This window comes from Triturus cristatus, chromosome 4_2 (assembly GCF_964204655.1).
Source record: "Triturus cristatus chromosome 4_2, aTriCri1.1, whole genome shotgun sequence".
NCBI lineage: Eukaryota > Metazoa > Chordata > Amphibia > Caudata > Salamandridae > Triturus > Triturus cristatus.
In genome coordinates, this window is record NC_140586.1 from 321,785,901 (window position 1) to 321,810,601 (window position 24,701).

The 24,701-nt window shown below is 45.2% G+C and overlaps 1 protein-coding gene across 8 annotated transcripts in view; it reads left to right on the top strand.

Moving 5' to 3' along the window:
• Nucleotides 1–24,701, top strand: part of TPR (translocated promoter region, nuclear basket protein) — a 645,150-nt gene that overhangs the window by 70,054 nt on the left and 550,395 nt on the right. For all 8 annotated transcript variants that reach the window (XM_085601673.1, XM_085601674.1, XM_085601677.1 and 5 more), the window contains exon 10: nucleotides 12,539–12,679. In XM_085601673.1, the coding sequence (XP_085457799.1) occupies nucleotides 12,539–12,679 (141 nt within the window). The remainder of the gene's footprint in view (nucleotides 1–12,538; nucleotides 12,680–24,701) is intronic.

Consider the following 24,701-nt stretch of genomic DNA (forward strand, 5'->3'; position numbering starts at 1 on the left):
TGGTGTTAGACCACCCACAAGTTTAGATCCTTCGTTTACCACCAATTTCATACCCTAGTCTTTCTTCTCGACCAGGAAAATAATGCTGACAAAACCTAACTTGGGGTTCGATACTTCCCAAATAGCTCCTTTGGCCAATAAGTCTTCTACCTCTAGTGTCACTAGTCTTGAGTCTTCATCTGAGTACCATTTCCTGATGTACCTTCGTTTGAAGGGAGAGGCCTACAAACTCTAGCTTATATCCCTTGACAGTGTCCAGAACCCAGGGATCCAAAGTCACCAACCTCCAATTCCCTCAAAATGTTGCCAATCTGCCTCCCACCTTTATAGGGGTACCTGTAGGATCTTTCAAAACTCTTACCTGTGGAAAAACCTCTCTGCCTTCCATCTCCTTTGGAGTACCAGAACCTTTGTCTCTGGGGTTAGAAGCCCTGGTGGGTACCAAAGCTCATTTAGGTGATTATGCTGCCATGCCTGTAGGAAGCTGGATCTTTATATGATCTATCAAAATGAGATATTGTGTGAAGAGTCCAGAGGTTCCCTTCTGAATGAACAGGGGGCAATCTCAAGGTGCTCTGCTGGGGGTAGTGTGGTCAAGCAGCCTTAGGCTTATCACAGAGGAGTGCAACACATCTGAAAATACACAGTGTTGAATAAATGAGACATTCAACTCAAGAAGGAAATCCACACCAGGTTATAAAAGTAGCAAGTATATTTATCTATGTTTAGGCATCAGAAGAAAATCGTTCAGGTACGTACGTTTTCAAATATGATTTTTTTTTTTTGTTTTTAATTCAAAAAGTCGACAATTCAAATACTGGAGACTGCAAGGTTATCCTATGGCAGGAAAAGCCAATGTGTCATTCAAGTATAGTACGGCGACTTACAGGACCCTTCTCCAGGAGTTAAGGTGAGTGGTGGGCAAAGGCCATGGCAGCACCAGCAGAGTTGCCAAACGGCAGCGGGTGCCCAGTGTTATTCCACGGAGGGTGGTTACGGTAAAAGGAGGCTTCAGGCTTTGCCAGGTTGGGGAGCTGGGGGGTGGGTGAACGTGGTGGGCGGTGGCAATGGCGGTGGTCAGGCTGAACCAACAGAGGAGGCTCAGGCCTCATGATGCTCTTGGATGTAAGGACACCTTTGGTCCTCTTCTCCATGGCCATGGGGCGAAGGGTGCAGCGGTTCCTTTGGGCGTCAGGTTTTCCTTACCAGGTGCAGTTGCGGTAGAGGGTGCCTGCGTGCAGAGGCTGCAGGTGATGTCTGGGAGTCCACGAGAGGTGTCTCCACACTGGACTCTGTCTCTGAAGGGCTGGAGTGACTTGTGCAACAGTGTCTTCAGGCGGCTGGTTTCTGTGGTCCGAGTCCTTCCAGTGGTCTTTGGATGCTTGGAGGATGCAGGGAAACGGGTCTGCTACTTCTGGGGTGGTCTTGGTTCCTGGGTAAAGTGCTGGCAGGTCTCACAGGCATTGGGGACTCAGCAGCTGCTGGACAATTGACTTTTCTGTGCAATTGGCAAAGGCAGCAGGCTGGCAGGGTTTCACCAAGTCAGTTGTTGGATTTTCTGTTTTTGCAGGATGCAACTCTTCTCGTCCTGTCTTTTGAGGTTGGCAGGATTTGTTCTTCTGGTGCCCGGGGCTCCCCTAAATACTGAATTTAGGAGCGTTAGGTGAGTGTGAAGTAGCAGCCAATGGGCCCTTGGGGTCAGTATGCCCCTATATGACCACTTTCTGTAGTAAGTGGGCATAGCCCTGTCCGAGAATTGGTAAGTATGCCATCACAAAGATGGCTACTTCTGAAAGGTAGTGTTTACCGCACTTTAGCCCACCTTGAGGGTGGGGGGTGTAATTAGCTTGATAGTGGCACGCCTATGTGACTAGCTAATTTTCCCGCCTGTCCAGGTGCCAAAGGGGCTCTGGACAAAGAGGGTCAACTTCCTCTCCTGTGATGGGGAATCTGATTCGCATTTCAAAGGCGGTAGCTCTGTGAAGCTTGCTGGCCTTAAAAGGCTAATCAGCAGGCCCTCCTGTAGGAGGGGGTGTGACATCCTCTGCCTGGACAGCCATTTGTTCTGGGTCTCCCGAGAGAAAAATGCTCCCAGTCTAGGCGGTCAGAACTGTGTCTCAGGTGGCAGGCTGGCAGAAACCAGTCAGCGAGCACACCAGAAGGGGGAACCTCTAAGGTGCCCTCTGTGTGCATGTATTGGTAAATCCACCACTATCATCAGTGTGGGTTTGGCCATCTTGTAGCGGAGTTACTCGTTTTCACCGGTGTTCACCACATGTTCTAAAATGGCTTCCGTGTCCACTTGCACTGGTAGTAATGGAACTGACCAGCACAGGGGCATAGCCGCTCATGCAGGTGTACCCTCAAATGTAATATCCAGCACCCTTCCTTAAGACTGGTAAGGCTGCTGTAGTGGTGACTTACAAGTACCACATGTAGCGTTGGGGGGCCTGGCACACACACGTGGGTCAGGTCACGTTTTAAGTTTTATCTGCCCCAAAACACGCAGCCTGCGATAGCAGCCCTGGAAGAGTTTCGTGAGGAGTCCCTTATGGTGGCACACTTTGTGCTACAGCCCTTGGCGGACCCTCTTTAGTACCTCAGCCCCTTGGTACCAGGGATACAATTTACCATGGACTTATAAAGCGTACAAATAGTTTGCCGATTGGGGGAACAATTGTACTGTTTTGGGAGAGAGATCTTGCACTGAGGAGATGGTTAGCAGAAACTTAGTGCACTTCCAGTTGAACTTGCATCATGTACCAGGCACAAAATGGGGGTGACGACCTTGTCAAAAAGTAGTACTTTCCTACAACGTCCCTAGAAGGGTCTGAATGAAGCCTGACCTCTGCTGAGGAATCGACCGCCCCCCCTCACCCCATTGTTCTCTCGATCCTACCAGCAACCTTGTCCTGGATAACCTTATTTTTGTCTTTCTGGTAATTTTGAAAAGAGCTAAAAACTCCCACATACTTGGCCATGTCCCTAATAACATCTACATCATTTCCGAAGAGGTGTCCAAGAGAAGAAGGGCCCCCTTCCTTGCTGGCCAGTTCGATCAGCTTGAGATCGATTTTTATGGAGGATGCTCTTCCTCCTTCATTGGAGAGAGCAGTATTTTCATTTCCCAAGAGACAGACGGCCCTTTGGGTACCACTGGTGCAGCTCCTTGAGGTCGACTAATGCCTCATTGACAGACTACCACTAGCATGATGAACATCTTGGTCAGAAGACCAGTAATGTTGAGCAGACGATCCTAGCAGGACTTCAAACCCTTTCCTTGGATCTTTTGCTAAAAAACGTCACCACCTTGGCATACAGGTTCATTGCAACCTTGTCAGGGAGGGAAGGGCAGGGGCATTCAGATCTCAATCGAGATCTTACCTCCTTAGGGATCTCCCTTCCAAACCAGAAGGCAATCTATTCAGCAACATGCGGAGACGGTGCTCATTCGGAAGATAAGGGGTGCTTAATTAAGAGGGAGTTGAACATATCTTCCCCAAAAGGGTCAACAATGCCCATCTTGGATCCTGAGGCCTTAGATGCCTCCTCTGATGTTCCCTTCCTCTTGACTTCGAGCTTGTTGTGGTCCGAGTCAAAATCAGAAGAATAGGAGAGGTCATTCAAGGGCTCAAAAGCCTCATCACTGTTGATGCAAATGGGCACATCTGGGTCTTTCTCCTGCCCATCCGTAGTGCCCAAAGCACTGATCTTGTTACTGCCATTTTCGCGTAATAAAACCTCCCTGGTAGATTTAGACTTTTATTTATGTATTTATTTATTTTTTATAGGCAAGCTATCACCTGACACTCTCTTTCTTCAGGCCTTAGCTACCCATCCTGAGCCTTCAGGCTCTGTGTCCCTTAAAATCCTACTTCCATTTTCTTTTGATGGAGTCATGTAGCGACGACACCATTTTCCCAAGGACCCCATTGACCTTGTCTTCTAATCTATCCCCTCCATCCTGTCACCCAATGGTTCCTCAGACATGTTGCCAGTGCAAGTTAACCAGGGAAACCAAAAAAAACAAGGTTCAAAGCAAGTCAATCTGTTAGGAAAGATGGGCTAAGGATAAAGCCGCTGTTTGGAGAGAAAAAAAGTTGGGACCTCAAAAACGGGCTACAACTGGCAGAATTCTAATAAGGCGTCACAGGCAAGTTTGCTAATAGATTAAAATGGCCACCCCATAGTCCTTGATACAGTATTTCCAATCTGTTGAAATGGCATCCGACTCGCACGTCCTGGGTGCGGATGGCCGCCAATTTACTTTCCTCTCAATACGTTTTCCTCTTGCGTTTTTCATTTGTTAGTTTTTTTTTTTTTTAATATGGTGCCTCTAGAGTGTTGGGCATATCGCCACGGGTGAGGAGACCATATTATTGGATGCTGTGCTCACTGGGTGTCCTTTCCAAGATGGGTAGCAACATACTGAATCACTGCATCATTGATAAACTTGACCAACAGCCTCCTGCATCAAGTACTGCCATTTGAACTGGTTTCCAAACTGCAGGAATATTCTAAAAGACTAAATGTCCTGGGCAAGATACTTTTATGCTTTGGAATCAAGCCGGTTTGTTAGTTGATGCCTCCAGAATCTATGTAACCTAAGGTCATGGTGAAGGGTTGGTACTATGGTTTCTTTATTTGGCTTAATCCAGCATACAATGATTTCCCATAAATCTTAAGCTGGCAGTGATTGCAACTTTCATTTTCACCATGAGCAAGAGCTACGCTATACCACCTTCAAGTAAGTAGACACTCCTCCCTGGAAGTTCCATGACCTCATTTACAAACTGATGTGCCTTCTATTTCGACCAAGAAGATGAATGAAATACAGACACTCTGTTCCCATGAGCAACCTGCAGTTTTAATGAGGTTCCCCCTTCTAGAACCCTGGAGTCTAGTTCTAGTGTCCATTTCCCAACCGGCAAGGCTGATCAGGACTGTCACGTGGAATGTTGCTGTTTCTTAATGGTGGGCTATCAATTGGATATCGGCAAATACCTTTGCTAAACAGTATTGTGACTGGCACATCAACTGGGTTTTATTTAATTTGGTTAATCACTTTACATCTTCAATTTCCTAATTTTGTTGGTATAACGAAAGAGCTTACAGTTCTAGTCTGCAAATCTATTAATAAAGATCCCTCCATTGAGAAATAAACCATACTTTTATCTTTGTTCTGCAGTCCAGGTATGTTCATTAAATTCACAAAATTCTCCCAGCTTCATAACCAACTGGTAAAGGCCAGAAGTGAATTTTGAAGACTTGATGCCTTGGATGGACTATCATGTTCCTTTCTGAATCTATCTGCCACATTTCTTGAAGTTTTCATACTTTCTATGGGCAATAACTAAGGGTCTTTTCATGCCAGTTGCCTTTGATTGTAATTTGTGTTTTTTTTGCTGACAATGTTGCCTTTTTTTTTTTTTTTTTCTTTTTTTTTTTTTTCTTGTCCTCATTTTGCAATACATGTGTCAGGTTATGATATGGGAGACCAGTGCTGTCGTTTTCGGTTCCTAAGGCCACGACTCAAAGTTTCGTCAATAGTGAGTTTTCCTTGCAACTGGAGATCTGTTTATCACCTCGACACCTCAAGGAAATCGATAGCCCTTAATCGATTGGGGTATTGCCAATAGTAAAATCATTGGACTTGATTTTGGTCATAAGAATTGAGAAAGCACTCCCATAATTCCCAAAAGTTATGTTTTTTTCTAGGTCTTCCACTTCTGTCCAATTTGTTAACTCTAGCTATTGATTCCCACCAATCTAAATGGTTAGGTGGAGTAGTGCAAACCCAGTTTATGCATATTTCTCTACGCGCCAAAAGTATTAATATGAAAAGAAGGTTCTCTTGTTTTAGGCTTAAAATACTTGTGTTTACCTCTGTTTTATGAATCCCAAAAAACACCAGTTCCATACTTACAGGAATTTGTTTGCCGAAGAGATCCGTCAGAGTCTTACCAACTTTTATCCAGAAGTCTTCGAGCTGGGGGCACTGCAAAAACATATGGATATCGTCTGCCTTATCTTCCCCGCATTTTGGACATTTTTTCGGTTGTTGTTGGCTTTTGAACTTTGAAAGTTTCTTTGGGGTCCAATAAACTCTATGGATAGTAAAAATATGATTTCTCCTTAGTGCGGCGGACTGGATAATATCCCAACATTTTCTCGTTGATGCATGCCATATATATGAAAGATCTGTAGTCGGCAGAGAGGTTCCCCAGGTTGATTCTGGAGTCGTGAAATTTTCTTCTCCTGCTGTTATTAGAGACCAGTACCACAATGAGACTTCTTTTTTCTGGGGGGCAGATCCAATCATCTTAAGTTCCAATTGCTGGTTTCCCTCAAGAGGTTCTGTTATTGAACTTATCCAACTTGATAGTTGGTAATATTTAAACTTTGATAAGGAAGATGGCGGCCGGCTAAGGAGTCCGGTCGGACGCTCCTGAAGCTCCGGTCCTATGGTACGATTGATTTGAAAACTATACAGGATTTCTGCCTGACAATTGCTTAACCTTAAAAAGCGAAACTGCTTAGCTGCTGATAACTGAAAAGATCGCGCCGATGTGTGCTCCAAAAAAAAAAAAACTTCGTGAGACGGCTGGGCAAAATCAAAAGGAGCTTTTCTTCCCTAATCACCGGTGGAAACGTCTCCAGCCAGCGTTGGGGGTCCCTGGGGCAGAGTGTACGGGAGATCATGAAAAAACGGGAGCCGCCATTCTCAACACAGCTACTCGGATGAAGACCGGGTGAAGAACGCTGGAGTCGAATGAGCCGAGGTGAGCAGAGGTGAGAGAACGGGTGTGTGAGAACAAAAAAAAAAAAAAACCTAGCGAGAGCGAGAAGCACAGAACTCACTCACCTCGTCGTCTTGAGTATTTTTGAACGGAGATGCGCGATAACGCCACGGTACTGCTCTCTACCATTGTTAGTAAGCCCCCGTCCTCTCCTGCCACTGCATATGTGACGAAGTCTGCCATTAGCGCTTGGACAGCAGCGCTCTATGCTCGGCGAAGCTATCGCCTAGCAACGGGGAGATTTTCCTTCCGGGTTGGGCAGGGGAGAGCCGCGATCTCAGCAGCTTCAGCGTTTCCGTTAGCCTCCCCTCTCCCTCGGCGGTATCCCAATCCAGCCCCTCTACCCAGCTCTATAATAGAGGTGGAAAAGAGAACTCAGAACCCTCGAGCCTGCATGCATCGATCAGAAAACACACGTGGGGTGGTAGAAGGGCGGATTGACTCTGTAGTAGACCATCAGAGCCATAAACTAAATAGTGAGACCCCAGGGGAACCAAACAGTCAGTTTGTAAACGCAGAAAAGGGCAGTGGAATCAAAGGACCTAAGGGGATAAGCTATTGCCTTAGAAGCAAACAGTTTTTTGCAAAAAATCCTCTGAACACCACGGATTCGGGCATTACGCCCCTGAATACAAAGAAAAAAACTAAAAAACTAAGTGGTCCTGAGAGAAAAACACTCAAATCCTTATCTAAAGAAGGAAACAGACCTAAGGCGCCCTCTACATCTACTGACTCAAGCTCTCGAATAACTCCGTCACTCAGAACCTTTTTCAAGCTTCAAAAGGTCGAAGGGCCAGGAAAGATGAACTTACTGACAGAAACGTCTCCACTCTCCGGGGCGGTGATGCCTTTCACGTCACCTCTCAGCGTAACACCTCAGGGGTCAAGCCCACTACTCGATCTTACGAAGCCTTCTTCGTCATGTTCTAGCAAAACCTCTTGCGGGCCGGCTCAGTCGGTTCCGCCAACGGAGCCCAGGGTCCCAAAGACTACCCCTGATATTCCTGCGCCTTCCCTCGCCCCACAATCTCTCCTGATGCCCCCATATCAAGAAATGGCCCTAAATGGAGATGTAGCGCCAGATGTTGACGCAGGTCTCGCGCATGAGGAAACGAACAGAGGGGGGGGAGTAACCAGTGAGAAAGAAAGAGAAGCTAGTCAGACATCCAACACGAGAATGGAGGTTGAAGATGAAGAAAAGGGTTGTACCCCCGAGAGAATGGGCAAATCAAATTCAGATAAAGTTCTAGCTCTACTATTGACTGAGATCAAAAACAGATTTGACGTCTCGGAAAAAAACCAGTCAAAGATTCAAGACACCTGTGAAGCTCTAGACACCAAACTAACTGCCCTCACAGGGAGGGTCACAGCAGTAGAAAGGGAAATGGAACTCCTCAACAAAGAGACCAAAACACATCAGAAAGACATTGACGCCTTAAAACTTAACGAAGGCGCATTAAGAGAAAAGATTGAGTCGCTGGAAAATCACTCTAGACGCAATAATCTAAGACTCCTGAACATTCCAGAAGGGGTGGAAAATGAAGACATAAAAAAATTTGTCCTTTCTTTGTTGGAAGAGAGTTTCCCTTGGGCTAAATCAGAAAACTTAGCTGAAGACATTCAGAGAGTACACCGAGATCCATTTGGAAGAAATAAGTTAAAAAAGAACCCAAGGAAAATATTAGTAAACTTCAAATCCTACACTCTTAAAGAGATTACTCTCGGAGGCTCTGAAAAAAGGTAATCTCAGAAGCAGTGACTGGACTTACAAAATACGCTCGGATATTTCGAAGGCTACGCAGGACAGACAATGGGAGCTGGGCCAGCTGATACCCCAACTAAAAGCTCTGGGGGCCAATGCACAGATGCGCTTTCCAGCTAGTCTGAGAATTATGTGGCGAAATAAAATGTTTAATATAAGAGAACCCAGAGAAGTCATTTCGCTAATGGAGAAGATGAAAGACCCATAGAAAAAAAAAAAAAAAAAAAAATAGAAGCAGCAGAATCCTACAGCATTAATGAGTTTAAGGTCCGGAGCCAAGGAGCATGAACAGGGCCTGTATGAGGCCCACCAAAGGAAAAAGGGAGGTCCCCCATGGGTGGGCAAATGTGAAGAAGTATAAAAAACACAAAATACAAAACACAAAAAAAAAAAACTTCACTAGGGTGGGGTGCAAAGTAGGGAAAAAACCATACAAAATTAGTCCTCAAGTTGCAGAGTCTATAAAGACCGCAGGAAACCAGTCCTATAGTCACTTTGTTATGAAAACCAAGGCCGGAAAAAAAATAAAAAATGGCCAATTATGTAAAGACTAGCATTCTATCTTGGAATGTCAATGGCCTAAGAACACAAAAACGGAGGAAAATCATATTCGAATATCTTAAAAACTCGGCAAGTGAAATATTAATTTTACAGGAAACCCATCTGTTGAAGCAGGAATGGGAAGATTTCACTAAAAATCTAAGGTGGATAGACACCTCAATTTGTACAAACCAGACATGTAACATAAAAGGTGTGGCAATAATTTTTAAAAAGTCTTTGAATATGAGAATAATTTCTTCAAGAGCAGACAGTAAGGGAAGATGGGCAATAGCAGAGGCAATCATACACCAAAAATTATTCACTATAGTGGGTTACTATGGCCCCAATTTAGATGATCCAGAACCCCTCCAGAGTCTATACTCAGTTACTCGATTTTACATCACCTATAATCTGGGGGGGGGACTTTAATATCATTATTGATCCGAAAATGGATAGAACTCCAGTTAAAAAAGGCATCTCTCTCCCGAAAATGAGAGAATGGTTGAAAATAGCAATGAAAGATCTAGCGCTCAGGGACATCTGGAGCCTCAAAGGGGACCAACTAGCAAGGTTCACCTTCCAAAATAAAAGGTTGGGTCATTCTTCTAGGATTGATTTCTTCCTCCTCGATAGCACCCTAGCCGTAAAAGTAGAAAAAGTGGAACACTTACCAGCACACTTATCAGACCACTCTGCTGTCAGATTAGACTTGAAGTTAGAGCAGCTACGTACACACAAGAGATGGACGATGGATAGATCCCTTTTTATAGATCAATCATTTATAAATCACTTGAAGTTAGAAACTACTCAGTTCTTCAACCAGAATAGTGATGGAATGAGTAGCCGGGTAGTATGGGACACGTACAAGGCGGTGATGAGGGGAAACATTAAGAGCTTTGCTACTTATAAGAATAAAACGGCTAGACAATTAATAAATAAATTAGAAGGTGAAATAAAAGCGATTGACATACAGCTCTACAGGACCAATCCTGATCCAATAATTAAATCCCTTAATCAGGAGAGGAAGGAGAAAGAAGCATTCTTAAGAGATTCCCTGGAGGCGAGGGCAAAAGAAAAGTGGGAGACGAGTAAGCTGGCTCACTATGAATATGGCGAAGGATGTGGCAAGCTACTCGCCTGGAAAATAAAATCAGATCACTCTAGAAATAAAATCAAAGAACTTTTAGTAGGGAATCCCCCTAAAAAAACCCTAGATGAAATAATCATTAAGGAGGAATTTAGACAATTCTTTGGGGGCCTCTACTTGGAAGATAGCTTTCCTACTAAATCTCAGATCGATCGATATTTAGAAAATTTAACTCTCCCGAGTACGACGCCAGCCCAGATCGCAGAGCTAAATGAAGAAATCTCAGAAGAGGAAATTACCCAAGCTCTAAAAGACCTTAAAAAAGCTAAAGCGGCAGGCCCAGACTCCATTCCAAATGAATTCTATACTGCTCTCCAGGAATCCTTACTTCCTCATTTAACACTTTTATTTAACAAGATCTTTGTGAATAAAATGAAACAACCAGGCTCATGGGATGAAGCAACAATCACTCTAATTTTAAAACCAGACAAAAATTCTTGTAAATGTGAATCTTACAGACCCATATCACTTTTGAACTGTGATTACAAGATTTATACTCAGATCCTCACAAAAAGGTTGAGCAAATGTGCAGTGAATTTAATCCACGAAGATCAGAAAGGTTTCATAAAAGGTAGACAGCTACAAGAGCTCACTCATCAACTTATTGGGGCAATAGACATTTCAGTCCATCAAAAGATACCTCTTTCAATCATAACACTAGACGCGGCGAAAGCCTTTGACAGAGTTAATTGGGCTTTTCTACACGCCGTCCTAGAGAAATTCAATTTAGGGGCAAATTTCTTGGAGGCCATTAGAAACATCTATAGTTCCCCTTCAGCTAAAATCCTCGTAAATGACAGCCTATCAGAAAAAATCTACATCAAAAGAGGCACCAGACAGGGCTGTCCGCTTTCCCCCCCTTCTCTTCAACCTATACATAGAACCCCTCGCCTTATCTATTAGAAATAACATGAAGATAAAACCATTCTGTTACAAAAATTGGACAAAAAAAGTCGCACTGTATGCCGATGATCTAATGATTTTCACTGACCATTTCGCCGAAGCAAGCCCTAACATTGATCAAATGATAAAAGATTTCGGAACTATCTCAGGCTATCAAATAAACCAATCAAAATCAGAAATCATGGAATGGAATACTAGGAGCTACTCATTGCTGGTAAAATCAAAGATTAGATATCTTGGGTTGGATATAATCAAGGATATAAATACGATCTCACAAACCAATCTTAATAGAGTTACAACAGAAGTAAAGAAGCTCCTAAGAACTTGGAGTGGTCTTCCCTTAACTTTCTTAGGTAGATCCAATGTTGTTAAAATGGCTATACTCCCAAAATTCACTTTTCTATTCAGTGCAATTCCCCTGGAATTTAACAAACCTGCCATACTCAAATTACAGGGAGAAATAAACAGCTTCATATGGAATTCCAAATGCCCAAGAATAGCCTGGAAAAAACTCAGAAGAACAAAAACCCAAGGCGGAATAGCAAGCCCAGACATATTAGAATATTGCAAGGCCTTCCAATTCAAATACACCAGGATACTCCTACAAAATTATGAGGCATATCCACCACACTTACAAGCGATGGTAGATACTGGGGGACACTTTCTATACAAATTTGGACACCAAAAGTTTTTCAAAAAGATTAAACTGAAAATTCTCCAGTCGGCAGCAAGGTTATGGCTGCAAATTAGGAAATCCACCAAAATTCCTTATTACAGTCAATATGCCCCACTCTGGGATTCTCCTGGAACTCCGGATTGCCTCAAAGATCAACTGGCTTTACCGTTAATGAGAGCAGGTATCATGACCTGGGGGGCTCTAATCCCAAATGGCAAACTAATTAGCTGGGACTTGCTGACGGACATCACAGAAACTTACTTATCAAAGACAATGTTGCCTTTTACTATTTTTCTGTTGCAATGTATGTTTCTTGGAAACATACATTTCTTTCTAAAGCCAGTGTTTTGCAAAATTAATGAATGTAGTGAAGTTTCTAATAATGGAGAATTAGGATGAAAACTGCATTGCTGTCTGCATTTTCACTAGGGGTAAGTTATATAGTTGCTGGCATAGGTGGATGAGAAAGGTATATCAAAAGCATGTTTACCTTGGTGTATTAGTCAGTTGTTGTGCAGAATTGAATAAGCTCAATATTAGACTCTAAAGGGGCTGTGATGGGTTTGCGGATGGTTATCCAGGTACCTGGATATGAGGTATTTGTGATTAGCACACACTGTTCAGCGTCAGATTTTTACTTTTTTAATGTTGCTTTCCCTGGTGCTTTGGTTTAAGGTCTAATGAAGTAGTCCTTTTTAAATCTGTTTTAGCTCAAAAAGCAACTAAAGAGCAGCTGTGTGAAATGGAAGTATGTAAAGACAAAATAATTAAAGAGCTGAAGGACAAGATTGGGAAGATGGACCGGGAAATTGAGAACGCCAACAATTTACTTACTGCTACGAAACGCAAAGGTATAGTTCCAGCTGAAGTTAATCTTTTGATCTAGTTCTTACCAGTTTATTGTAAAGTGTGCACTTAGTCTCTTCTGATGTTTTGTGTATAATTGTGTCCCAAATGTAAATGTTTTAGTCTATCCTTATAGTTCTTACTTTCCATTTTTAGGTTGGGTGATACGATTATTATTTTTTTTTATCAACCAATAAGAAGAATTAAACATTGTCATTTTCTATTGTTAGCTAATTATTGACTGCCGTGTCCATGCCTTCTGGGACTCTGGCATGCAGGAGTTGATTTAAGATTAAATATTATACTACTTTAAACCCTGTGTCAACTCTTCTGTGACACAGATCTGCAGAAATGGGTCGCTTGCCTGTCTTTAACCTCTCGCCTGGGATGTTGGAGTAATACCAGTAGTGTATAAACTGTTAATATTTTACCCCTTCAAATGGGGAGTCCATACGTCAATCTTTGTCTTGTCCCCTTCTACAATGTTAAAGTTTGTGCTACCAGGCGACTGTATGGCTAAAAGGACTTGCTCCTTTCTTTTCTGACTGAAAAGTGAAGCTACGTGTAAGGCTGAATGGCTTGCAATTTCCTTCCACTGCTCCTAGCAATGGAATGATAGGAGGCTACAATAGTCATTCTTACCCCAGTGAAGGGGAATACACTCAGTGGTTTAAACTGATCCCTGTCAGGACCAAACGATCAAGGAAGTGGCCAGCAACTTGAGTGGATCCCTTTCAGGCAGTGACTTTTTTTTTTTTATTTCTTCAATCCAAAGGATTAGTGGTTCACAGGCTTTGTTGCCTGAGGAACCTTGTGCAGTTTTTCAACCAGGTTACTTTGGTTTGAACCCATGGTTTCTCTTTAAAGAAATTAGGCATTTCATTTGAAGATCTGTATTCCTAACATTTTCTCATGTTTATTTGGAAGGCAGATCACACTTCTCGTTTTGTTGTGACCCTGTCGTTTCAGAACACAAGTTTGACTTCTAGGGAGCAGGTTGCTCATCAGGTGATGAATGTGAGCAACAACAATTTAAACGAGTTCCTACATTATGGAATCAAATGACGGAAGCTGCGTGAGAAATCCTAATGTTGTCAAAGAGAAAGCCTAGGGGTTGGGTTGTGTACGCATTTCAAGGCAGGGGTGGGTGTGAATTAATTTCCAGATGTAGGAAACTGGGCTTTTGTTGCAGTTATCCCTCACACACTTTTTTCCCACTTTTTAGCTACTAGCTGCTGATTTTTGACTCAGTGCCTTGGGACTTTTGAGCCCAATGGCAGGGTGCATTATATTTTGTTATAGCATGAGCAGATATGCACCTGTGATGTCTAGTTCTATTACTAGATATTGCAAGTGGGGAGCGTCAAAGAAGCTACTGCCTTTGAAATGCAATTTTGGCTTCCCCCACAGGTGAGGAAGCAGACCCACCCTCCCCCTTTGTCTAGAATTCTTTGGCACCTGGACAGGTGGGAAATTTAGCTAGTGAGATAGGCGTGCCCATCCCCAGGCTAGTACCACTCCTAGGATGGCCTAATCTGAGGTGGACACGACTTTTCAGAGTTAGCCATCCTTGTGTTGGCAAACTTAGGGATTCTGGAACAGGGCTATGCCCACATGCCACAGTAAGTTATGTTAAATAAGAGTATAAATTGCACGTTTACTTGGAGGTGTCTTGGCGCTAGCTAGAACAGCAATCTCATCTGAGCTCAAATGAATCTAATCGAAATAGCTAGCAGATGTTAGAATCCAGCAGAGTTGAATAACCAGGTTTTTAAGGCTTTCCTGAAAGCCAAGAGATTGTTTGTGTTTTTTAGATGAGGTGGCAGAGCATTCCATGGTCGTAGTGCACTATTCACAAAACTTCTGCCTCCCTAAGATTGAAGTCTGAATTTGGGGATAATTACATTGTTCACTGCAGATGATCTCGATTCTCGATTGCCTATATCAGGTAACTTTCTTTTCGAGGTAATCTGGTCCAATGCCATGCAGGGCTTTAAAACAGTTCAGAGGGCCTTAACCACTACTCGCTATCTTATTGGAAGCCAGTGTAGCTGCTTTAGTCCCATGGCCACCCATTTGTATTTTGGAATGCCTAGAAGGAGGCGTGCAGCTGCATTCTGCAATGTCTGTAGTTTACTCAGGTGTTGCAGGTTGGAATATAGGCCGTTGTAATAATAAATTTTTGAGAGTACCATAGAAGTGACAACAGGTTTTTGCACAGAGGATGGAAGTGAAGAAAGAACCTTTTTTAGCGTTCAAATGGTGTATAAGCCAGATGAGGAGACCATATGTACGTGATCCCTGTTGGTAAGTTTCTCCTACATGATCACTCCAAGATTGCGTGCCGCCTTGACCAGGATAGGAAGGGTTCCTAGTTCAGGTGGCCACCAGGAATGGGACCAGAATGAAGATGAGTTCCCAAATAGAATGACCTCAGTTTTTCCTGAGTTGAGCTTGTAAGCAATTGTTGGCCATCCAGTTATTGATTTGCCAGCATACAGTCCCAAAACCTTGAGTCGGCATCAACATTCTTCTCTGACAAGGGAACAACTATTTAAGTATCATCGGCATAAGATGTGAGCGAAAATCCGAACTGTCTGATCAGATCTGCCAGATTAGACACATAAACATTAAACAGAGTCGGGCTTAATGACTAGCACTGCAGCACTCCACAGCAGCAAGAAGGGATCCGAGGTGAATTCATTTAATAAGAGTGTTTACACTTGTCCAAGAAAGATTTTAACAGGGCCAGAGCTTCTCCTCTAATTCCGATGCCAAATAGTCAACCTGCCAGCAGCTCATGATTCACTGTATCAAAGGCTTCTTTGCCTCCCTGGTCCAGAGTCGCTCCGATTTCTTCTGTCGCCATCCATTGGGAAGGAAAGACACCACTGGCAAGCCTATGGTGGAAGATAGTCATGAGAGAAGAGGCAATTATTTCTGGTGCCTGCTTGGCCTCCAAAGGGGGGGGGGGCAGGGATCAAGGGGAGAGCTGGATTTAGAAGAGTGTGAGAGAGGTAAGCTGCTCTACAGCTGGATTGATGAATTTAGAGAACTGTGGTACCAGCATGCTTAGAGGGTAATGGCGATGTTGTCAGAGCAGGGGCTTTGATGGAAGAAAACCTGTTTTATACTACTTTAATTCTGCTTTGAAAGAAGCCCGCCAAGTCATTGCAAAAGTCTTCATTATGAAGATATGCTCTTGCTGCTTCTATAGTTGTAAGTCTCTTTACCGTTAGAAAAAGTTGTTTAACTGAATACTTGGCGTCCTCGATTAGGAAGAATTTTCTCTCACTATCAATGCTTTGTAGGTGGCGCGCTCATTATTGTATCTGATTATTTCTAAATCAAGATACTGCTTCCTCCAGACACGTTCTTGCTTTCCGCATTCTTTATTTATTTTTTTTTTTTGAAAAACCTTTATTGACGTTTCAATCATTTACACGTATGGGCCTACAACCCCCCGGGGCCGGCCGCTAAGTAATCAGAACAATAAAAGCAAATGTAAACACAGGCGGCACCTCGGAGAGCAAAATCTTCAATCCAATATAATCCGGCCAATGAGCCGCGCAGGTAGGACACCAGGAGAAAAAGGGTTTTTCATTTTATGATAAGACAAAACAGTAGGATCAGGTGCCAAACAATTTCCCAACAGCGATAAGGGGCAAGGATAAGAGACGTAAGCAATAAGCAGCAATATATTGAATCAATGGCGCAGACACGGGAAAGTCCGGATGGGGAAGAATATCAAAAACCGTTGCGCCTGCAGACCCCAATACCTAACGCCCAGCGAACACCCCGGAAACTGTGGCACACATGAAGAGGCAACGATTCACAATAAGGGAAATGTACCGCGCTGATCCCAGAAAAAGGAAAACAAGAAGAAACAGAGAAGAAAAAGGAGGCCATGGAAAAAGAGATAAAGACTAAAGAGTCCCCTCCCCCAACCCCCCACCCTGCACCTCTGCGAATGAGTATGGCCCCACCCCCCAGCAGTGTGCCTGTCGCCCTGGAACTAGACCCGAAATATAGAAGAAACGGGGAAAAAGGAGTAAGAAAGAACCCCACCAGACGGGGGGGCGGAGAGAGTATAATAAACTGGAGGAGGGCCTTCAAAACATACCCCCGGCTTCTCCCTCCCGCACGGTGAAGTCTCCCCACAACAAACAATAAGCAGCACCAAGTCGATCATATCAAAAAAGGGGGGGGAATGGGGAACATTATGCACCAACTATGCGAATAACCATGAGAGCACGCAACCATGAGTCCGCCCGTCTACTAGGTGACCACCCCCGAAGGATCAGCCTCAGCCTTGACCACTCTTTGCGATTCTGCCCATGCCTGCCCCTCGACCCAGCACCATGTCCGATGTTCCAAGGTACAGGAGTGTCCAAAAACAATCGGGAAGCGACGCACACAGGTGGGGTGGAAGTCTCTGAGTACCAGCACAGACCGCATCATGGAGGGGCGTCTTTTCCAGTGCTGCCCCAGGATCTGCACTGCACACAAGGTCCAGACAGGCTGAATCAGCCAAAGGAGACACACGTTGCTGGAATTGTCCCTGGGTCGCCGGAGACCGTGCACGGGACAAGACCACCATCTTCCACTCAGGTCCAATACCTCCGGAACAGATCAAGCCCACAGTTAGCCGACCACACGGTAGCATACTGTCCGGAGTGTCCTGCTGTGCACTAATCGCAGGGGGGCCGCAACATCTTCCTCCTGTGTGCAGTGTGGGAAGCCACTGTGTACCTGTGGACCAGCATGCCGCCACTGTCCCAACGCCGATGCCACCCCATCTAGCTTCCTCCCCAGGACCCCGGCGCCATGAGCCAAGGAGAAATGAAGGGCACCAAGGGCCTCCAGGAGGTCACCGTACCCCAGAGCAGCTCTCTCCGATCGCTCTGCCACACTCCCAAAAGTCACACACCCCCAATCCTGCTGCGACCCAGTGGACAGGATGGTAGGCTGCATAGCAACAAAATGGCCGCTGGGAAGGCCAGACTCGTATTGGGGCCAGGACCCCGGGACAAGCGCCTTGAGGTCCACGTCGCTGAAGACAGGGATCCTGGGGCAGGCACAAATTCAGCCGTTGCGCGGTCACGGGCAACAGTCGTCTCCGCCACGGACCAGCTCCCGCGAAAAGCCGGGAGCAGCCCGCAAGGATCAGGGCGAGCTAGGGACGGCGTCCGGGCAGCTCACCGTCAAAGGCAGGGGCAAACACCACAGAATCCGAGAATTGCTCCCCCGGGCGTGTCCTCGGTCCGCAACGCTCAGCAGGGGGAGCGACTACAGCAAAATGCAGGCCGAGGGCAGCACCACTCCGGCGGACCGACTCCACCCAATCACCACAGGCCGCTGTTGTTAAACTGCCACCCGGCCAAGGCGTCCACTCGAGGTCCCGGCTCCGGGGCCGCACGGGCCGCAAAGTTCAACCGCTGATTTCTCCGGCGGTACGGCAGCCAGAAACCTCGGAGTCACACGATCGCTTGCCACTTTCGTTTACAAACACGATCTCATAGCGCAGAATAAGGATCTCATGCAGGATATCCGTGCGGGATGCGGAGGTTCACGGAGCCGGGAATCTACGCTGCCGTCCCGGTCGCCATCTTGGCTCCTCCGCTTTCCGCATTCTTGTTTGGTAAACCAGGGTGCTGAGGGAAGGTGTATCTTGCTAAAGTCAGCCTTTTACCCGGACTAAACAGTTGACGGTTGAAATTAGCTACAAAACATAGTTGTCTACCGCGACCGCAAGGTCCTCAGATTAAGGGTAAAGAATCTGCCAGTCCCTTATTGAATTGGTCAGGCTGTATCTTGTGCCAAGGACACCGATGCAATTCCTTGAGGAGTGTTCTGGCATGTTGAAGTGGTTGCGCTAGAGAAAGATCAAATCTTACTGCAAATTGGTCTGTCCAGAGAAGTGGTAAAGTAGAGATATCTAATAAGGAAAAAGTGCTGGTTAAAATGTCATCTAGATAGTGCCCAGCAGATTGAGTTGAGCCTACAACTACCTGGGGAAGACCAAAACTGGTGTAAGAAGAATCTTTGTGTCTTTATCAGTAGGGTCTTCCAGATGGAATTAAATTCTCCCAGCAAGGTAAAGTCTTATTTGCTAGCAGAAGATTCCAAGTTGGTACTCCAGTCTTGGAAAAATAATTGCCTGGGGCCGGGTGGGCTATAAATGGTAACCCGTTACAAGAATAAGTTTTGGATAGGTCAATACTGAAGGAGAGCACTTTACTATGTGCGAGGTGAACAGGATGAAAAACATCTTTAATGTTGGATCGATAAATGATTGCTAATCCGCCTCTCCTTTTAAGTGGTTGGTCCACCCTGTATGACATAAAGCCTGGGGGAGTTTCGGGGGCAAAATCTGGTCTACAGACTGATCCGCCTAGGTTTCTGTAATGCGCTAGATCGCTAGCGCTTGGGAATCAACAAAGTCAGCAACTTCGAGTTTGTTTGATCAGGGATCTTGCCTTGATTAAGGCACAGCGGACATCTTGATGCTTGTGAGTGCCTCTTTTGACATGGTTAGCCTCCACTATTTGCCTGGTATTGATGTGGTTTTGATCTTGGTGCACAGGGTCCCTGCCAGCCAGGTCCCCTGTGCCAGTGTTTCTTCCCTAAAACATATCCTTAATTGGAACTTCTGCCCCTCTGTAAGTCCCTAGTAAATGGTACCCTGGGTACCTATGGCCAGGTACCCCCTCACTAGGACCATGCCACTGCCCTTGCAGCTTGCATGGCTTTGTGGGGATAAAAACAGTCGACATGGCACCCTGCCTGGGTGCCATACCAGCCAGAACTGCCTGAAGGTATAGATAAGTCACCCCTCTAGCAGGCCTAACAGCCCTAAGGCAGGGTGCACTATACAACAGGTGAAGGCATATCTGTATTAGTAGATGTGGCCCTAGAATAATTAAGTAAATTCTTAAATATTGTAAGTGCCAGGGAAGCCATAAGGAGTACATGGGAAGGAAACTTGACAACTCTAGTTCCCCAGCACCATGAAGGCTTCACTGAAACCAGGAGTGGTTGGTACCAAACAACTCCATGTAATAAATTCACACTGATGCCAGTGTGAGATGTATTAAAACATGTATTCAAGGGGCACCTAAGAGGTGACCCCTGAACACGTACCATCCCTGGTGTGGCCACTGATGTTTAGGCACCCTGCCCCACGCGGACATGTTTCTGGACCCCTGTGTGGAGAGCCTCTGCTCTCTGGGAGCAGAAACCATGCACATTCTGGGAAAAGGTGTTGCACTTCCTCCCCCCCAGGATGTGCCCACTGTTCGGAGAAGCTTCAAAGGCCTGCCGTCTTTGTAATGGAAGATCCCCTCCCAAGCCAGCCTCTACTGCTAGCAACAGATTGCAGCCCCCGATTTCACCCCCACTTTAGGTGGGAAAATCTAGAAAGGCTAGGAAGTGTGCCCACCTTTGCCAACTCCACCCCTCAAGTGGAGGAGACCTAGTTAAGCACACGTTTTAGTCCCCTCCATTTTGAAGATGAAGGGACTCCTCCAATCAGGGCTAGGTCTATGCTCCAGCCCACATGAGGGTGGCAGAATAGCAGGTGTAGCACACCAGGTATGGTGCCCATTGGCCATACCTGCTACTTCCCTAAAATGCCCCCTAAATGTAGTACTTGCAGCAAAGTCTGAAGAAAACTACTGACTTGGCCCCAGGCCTAACGGCCTGTCTCCAGCTTTAAAGACTCTGCAAAGAAGACCACGCCTGTCCTGTTGCCAGTGACTTCCAGAAACCCGAGGAAGACTGACTGCTCTTCAACAAACACCAGATCTTCCGAGGACAGCCGCCCTGTCCAGAAGAATTTAACAGAAAGGACTCTGCATTCAGCTGAACCGTGAGTCCTGTCCACTCCACACCTGACTCCCACAGCCCAGATCTGAGTGGCTCACCTGTCCAATGAAGTCTCCCCAGCGAACCTGACCTAAAGTCCAGCGTTGGCTGACCCCTCATAGACTCCACAACGACGCCTGCAGTCTGAATCCAGAGGCTCCCACTGACCATGACTGGCTCCAGTAAGAAGACTCGGACGTCTAAAGGCACCCCTGCACCCAAAGCCCCTGTGCCTTGGTGAGCTGAATCGACCCCCTACATTTCTATGTACCTCTGCTGTTGTTGGTCTCCCTTCTGCATCCTCCAGTGCGATGCCTGCAGCCTGTTTGTCGAAGCAGAATTCTCCTTAAAAAGCATAGGGTGCCCGAAGCTGAAATTGCACCCTGCACCTGGCCACCCCTGTGCTGCTGTAGGTTTTGGTGCTGCTTTGTGGTACCCCGTGCTTAAACTAACCCCCAAAGCTTGGCCCCTGCAACCAATTTACTTTCATGCAGTGTGGCTTCGAGCACCCCAGCCTCCATTGAAACACATTGGGCTGAACAATTTTGACCTCTGTGCCGCTGGTGGTGCAGCCACCCCTGTGCCGCTTGTGGTGCAGTGTTGGTACTCGCCTGACCCTTGCCACGTGCTGTCCTTTGGTCCTGAAGATTGTAATTATAAGTGTTGTATGTACCTGTTAAACCGCATTGTTTTCCTCCACAGGATAACATTAAAGTGTTCTGAAAATAAAGTGAAAAGTATTTTTAGCTAAAAACTTACTTGACTTATTGCGAAGATCTTGCTCTTAAAATAAAATATAAACCAAGCTCATTTTTCTAAAATTGGTGTGGATTTCCTTTTTGAGTCAAGTGTCCATTATGGGTCAATGTTGTGCAATAAAGGTCTTGCACTCCTCTGTTAGGCCTAAGACTGCTCACCCACACTACCACGTATAGGCCACTTTGGATTTTACATTGAGCCCTGTACACTTTCGGGGAACACCTGGAGACTCTGCACGGTATAACCACCTAGTGGTAGATCATATACAGATTCAACTCAGTCAATATAAGTATTCAGGCAACATTGCAATGTGGGGGGGTGGGGCTGTAGTTGTGTCACTAACTAGGAAATAACCAGGTTTTGGACTTTTCCTGCAACTCAACAGGTTTGTATTTGCTTTCAGGGTGGTAGGTAGTGTGTTCCAAATTTGTGCCGCTTTCACTCGGAAGGATCTCCCACCTATTCCTGTTTTTTTGAAGGAGAGCACACAGACCAAACAGGCTGAGTATGATCTTAGGGACCGAGACCTGGGTCCGCTACCGTTCAAGGCTCTGTGCATTATGCACTTGGCCTTAAAGACTCTTCTTTCCTTCACTGGTAACCAGTGGAGTTCTGTCGCAGTGCCAAATGCGAGTCAAATCTGGTTTTGATTAATGTTAACTTAGTGGCCAATACTTGTAACCTCTGGAGCTGCTTACCCAGATATTCTGGGATCCCTAGAAGGAGAGAATTACAGAAATCCAGTCTACTCTGCACCGTACATGGGTTTGAGTAGTAGCAAGTGAGGAATTGTCCTGAAAGCAGCTCATCCTCTCGCCACCCTTCTTATCTATATGAAGATACCAGTCCTTACAAGAAAACGTGGAGTGAGCAGACCAATAGTTTGTGTTTGCAGCCAATGTTCTTACCTGAGACATTGTGGGCTAAAAGTTCATTTCTAGCATAACTGAATCTGGGAGTAAAATCTGAGGCAGAACCAGCTTGCCTTTGGCGCGTACGAAGGCGCGGTTTCCCCATTAAAATATCCTGCCACAGAAGGGGCTTGGCCGTAGGCGATGCTAAAATGCAAATTAGCGATGGATCGGCAATCAAACAGATGAGTCAAAGGAAAGAATAACAGAGGCCCAGCAACTCCGAATCATGCAAGGAGGCTCCCCTGCTGCATGAAGTACTGGCAAATCAAATGGAAAAATGTAAAAAATGTGTGAAATTAAAATCCTAAAAGGAATAAAAAAGGGTTTCCAGCCCTTCTGCTCTAGCTCCAGAGCTGAATGGAGCCAGGCAACCTCCTCAAACGAAGAGCAAAAGTGTGCTAGTACAAGGAAATCAAATTGGGATTAAATGAGGCTTCTTGCCAGCTATATGAAGTTGTCATATAGGGAGCGTAGTGACCCCACGGGTGAGAAACTCATTGGCTACTAACCCTCACTGTCTTCAACACCCCTAAATTGAATATGGGACTTCTTGTTGCTGCCTCAGTCCCTTTCTGCAGGTCCCCTCCAACCACGAGAGACTCCTGCACCATAATCCGACCCTAAAATATACCACTGTACCCGAGCTCCACAGCCCAGGAAGAAGTGGATCCAATGTGTCACTGCGTACCAGAGGATCTCTCGGGTCAAGGACCCCTTTGGGTTATGCCGGACTGGTGCCTCAGTCCCTTCCTGCAGCCTCTTTCTGACCAGACCGTTCTCGCATTGAAGTGAATAGTACACCGCACTCCATGACACACCTCTGCACCCAGAGGCTCCAGAGCCTCCCGAGGTGACCTGTTGGTGTGGCACTAGACCTTGCCCCATACTCACCTTAAGTACAAAAGAACAGTCCTGTAAGTCGCTGACCAGTGCCCGAATGCAATGCATGTTTTTCCTCCAAGGGATAACATCGCTGATCCAGAAAATGCACTGTCCATTTATGAAAACTTAAAAAATTACCCGATTCTGATGAACATGGTATCTAAAGTTATATAAAAGATGGATTTGTTTTAATAAATTGGTGTCAGATATTTGTTATTGAATGGATCTCACTTACTGCCTTTGTGTGTATTATAAATGCTTAGCACTACCCTCTGATATGCCGAACGGGCTGCCCACACTACCACCAAAGAGCATTTGGGGTGTCATTTGTGCCTCTGTAATTCCTCTGGGGTTTGCTTGGACTCTTTACATGGTGTGCCCCTTTTTGGTCCACTATATAAAGAAACTGCTTCCTACACCTGGTAAATATTTAAAAAATATTTATCTAGTTGCGTGAGCTCTTTGAACGTACTTTCAGTACATTGTAACAAAGTGTATATGTTTGTTGGTTACATGTGGATAAGTTGGGCAAAGGTGAGCTGGAAGTTGCAATGCAGACTCTGAACGATTGTACAACAAACACATGTAACTAGTCACAGTATGGCACAGTATGGCACCACATCTTTTAATATGTATAGGCACATCTGAGGGATAATAGCAGCTGAGTGAAGGTGTCAAGGTTGTTAGCCATTGGGAGAGGGCAGATAAATAAGATATGGGGCTTCAGGTGAGCAATTTTTGTTGACTTGATTCAGTATGGGCATGCAGTAACAGGGATACTAGTAGTTGGATAGATTTGATATGGCAAGTAGTGTGAGGTTGGCTGAATGTAGTGTATGTCTGGGACAGTGCCATTCAGTAAGGACCAATCTCTAATCAGGAGCCATGTCGTGAGTGGGCTTGAACACCAGAATTAGTTACTCGGAGTGGTTTGGATGTTTGGTGTAGTCATTTTAATTGGTGTCAGTGGGCTAGGGTAGGCGAGTGGTACGATTAGTTGAATAGTATTTTAGTGGCTAAACTGGAGTTCCTCTTGGCGTGATTTGGCCAAAGAGGGGTAGAAAAGGTATTCTGGGAGACGAGTAAGATTCATAATGCAATCCATTTTACATTTTGCTAGAGCCTAGTTGGGCAGGGGTTTCCACTTCACAATGGGAGGTAAAGTTTTTTCCTGTTAATGAGGAATTGATTGGAAGAACTTTGATCCTAATACAAGAGGTGTAGGGGTGTCATCAAGGAGGGTAGGGTGTGGGAGGGAGATGGAAGAGTGGTTGTGATAGCTGAAGGAGGTAAATAGACTGTTCCTGTTTTTGATCATGATTGGTAAGATGAGAGCTGTCCAGTGTCTGGTAGCTATACAACTAACGGCTAGTAGACTGAAGAACAGGTACGCAAGAAAGCACGGTTACTCTATGGGGTAAAGATGCAAGGTTGCATGAGAAACCCATGCATGAGATAATATTTGAAACTTTTAAAATTTAATGGTAGGTTTTTGAAAAACTATATGCACACCTATACTGAAAGGGGAAATAATCTAATGTCTTGGGAGATAATAAGTGTGTTCCATTAGGGACAACTTCTTTTTCTCAGTCACTTAAGTTGTATC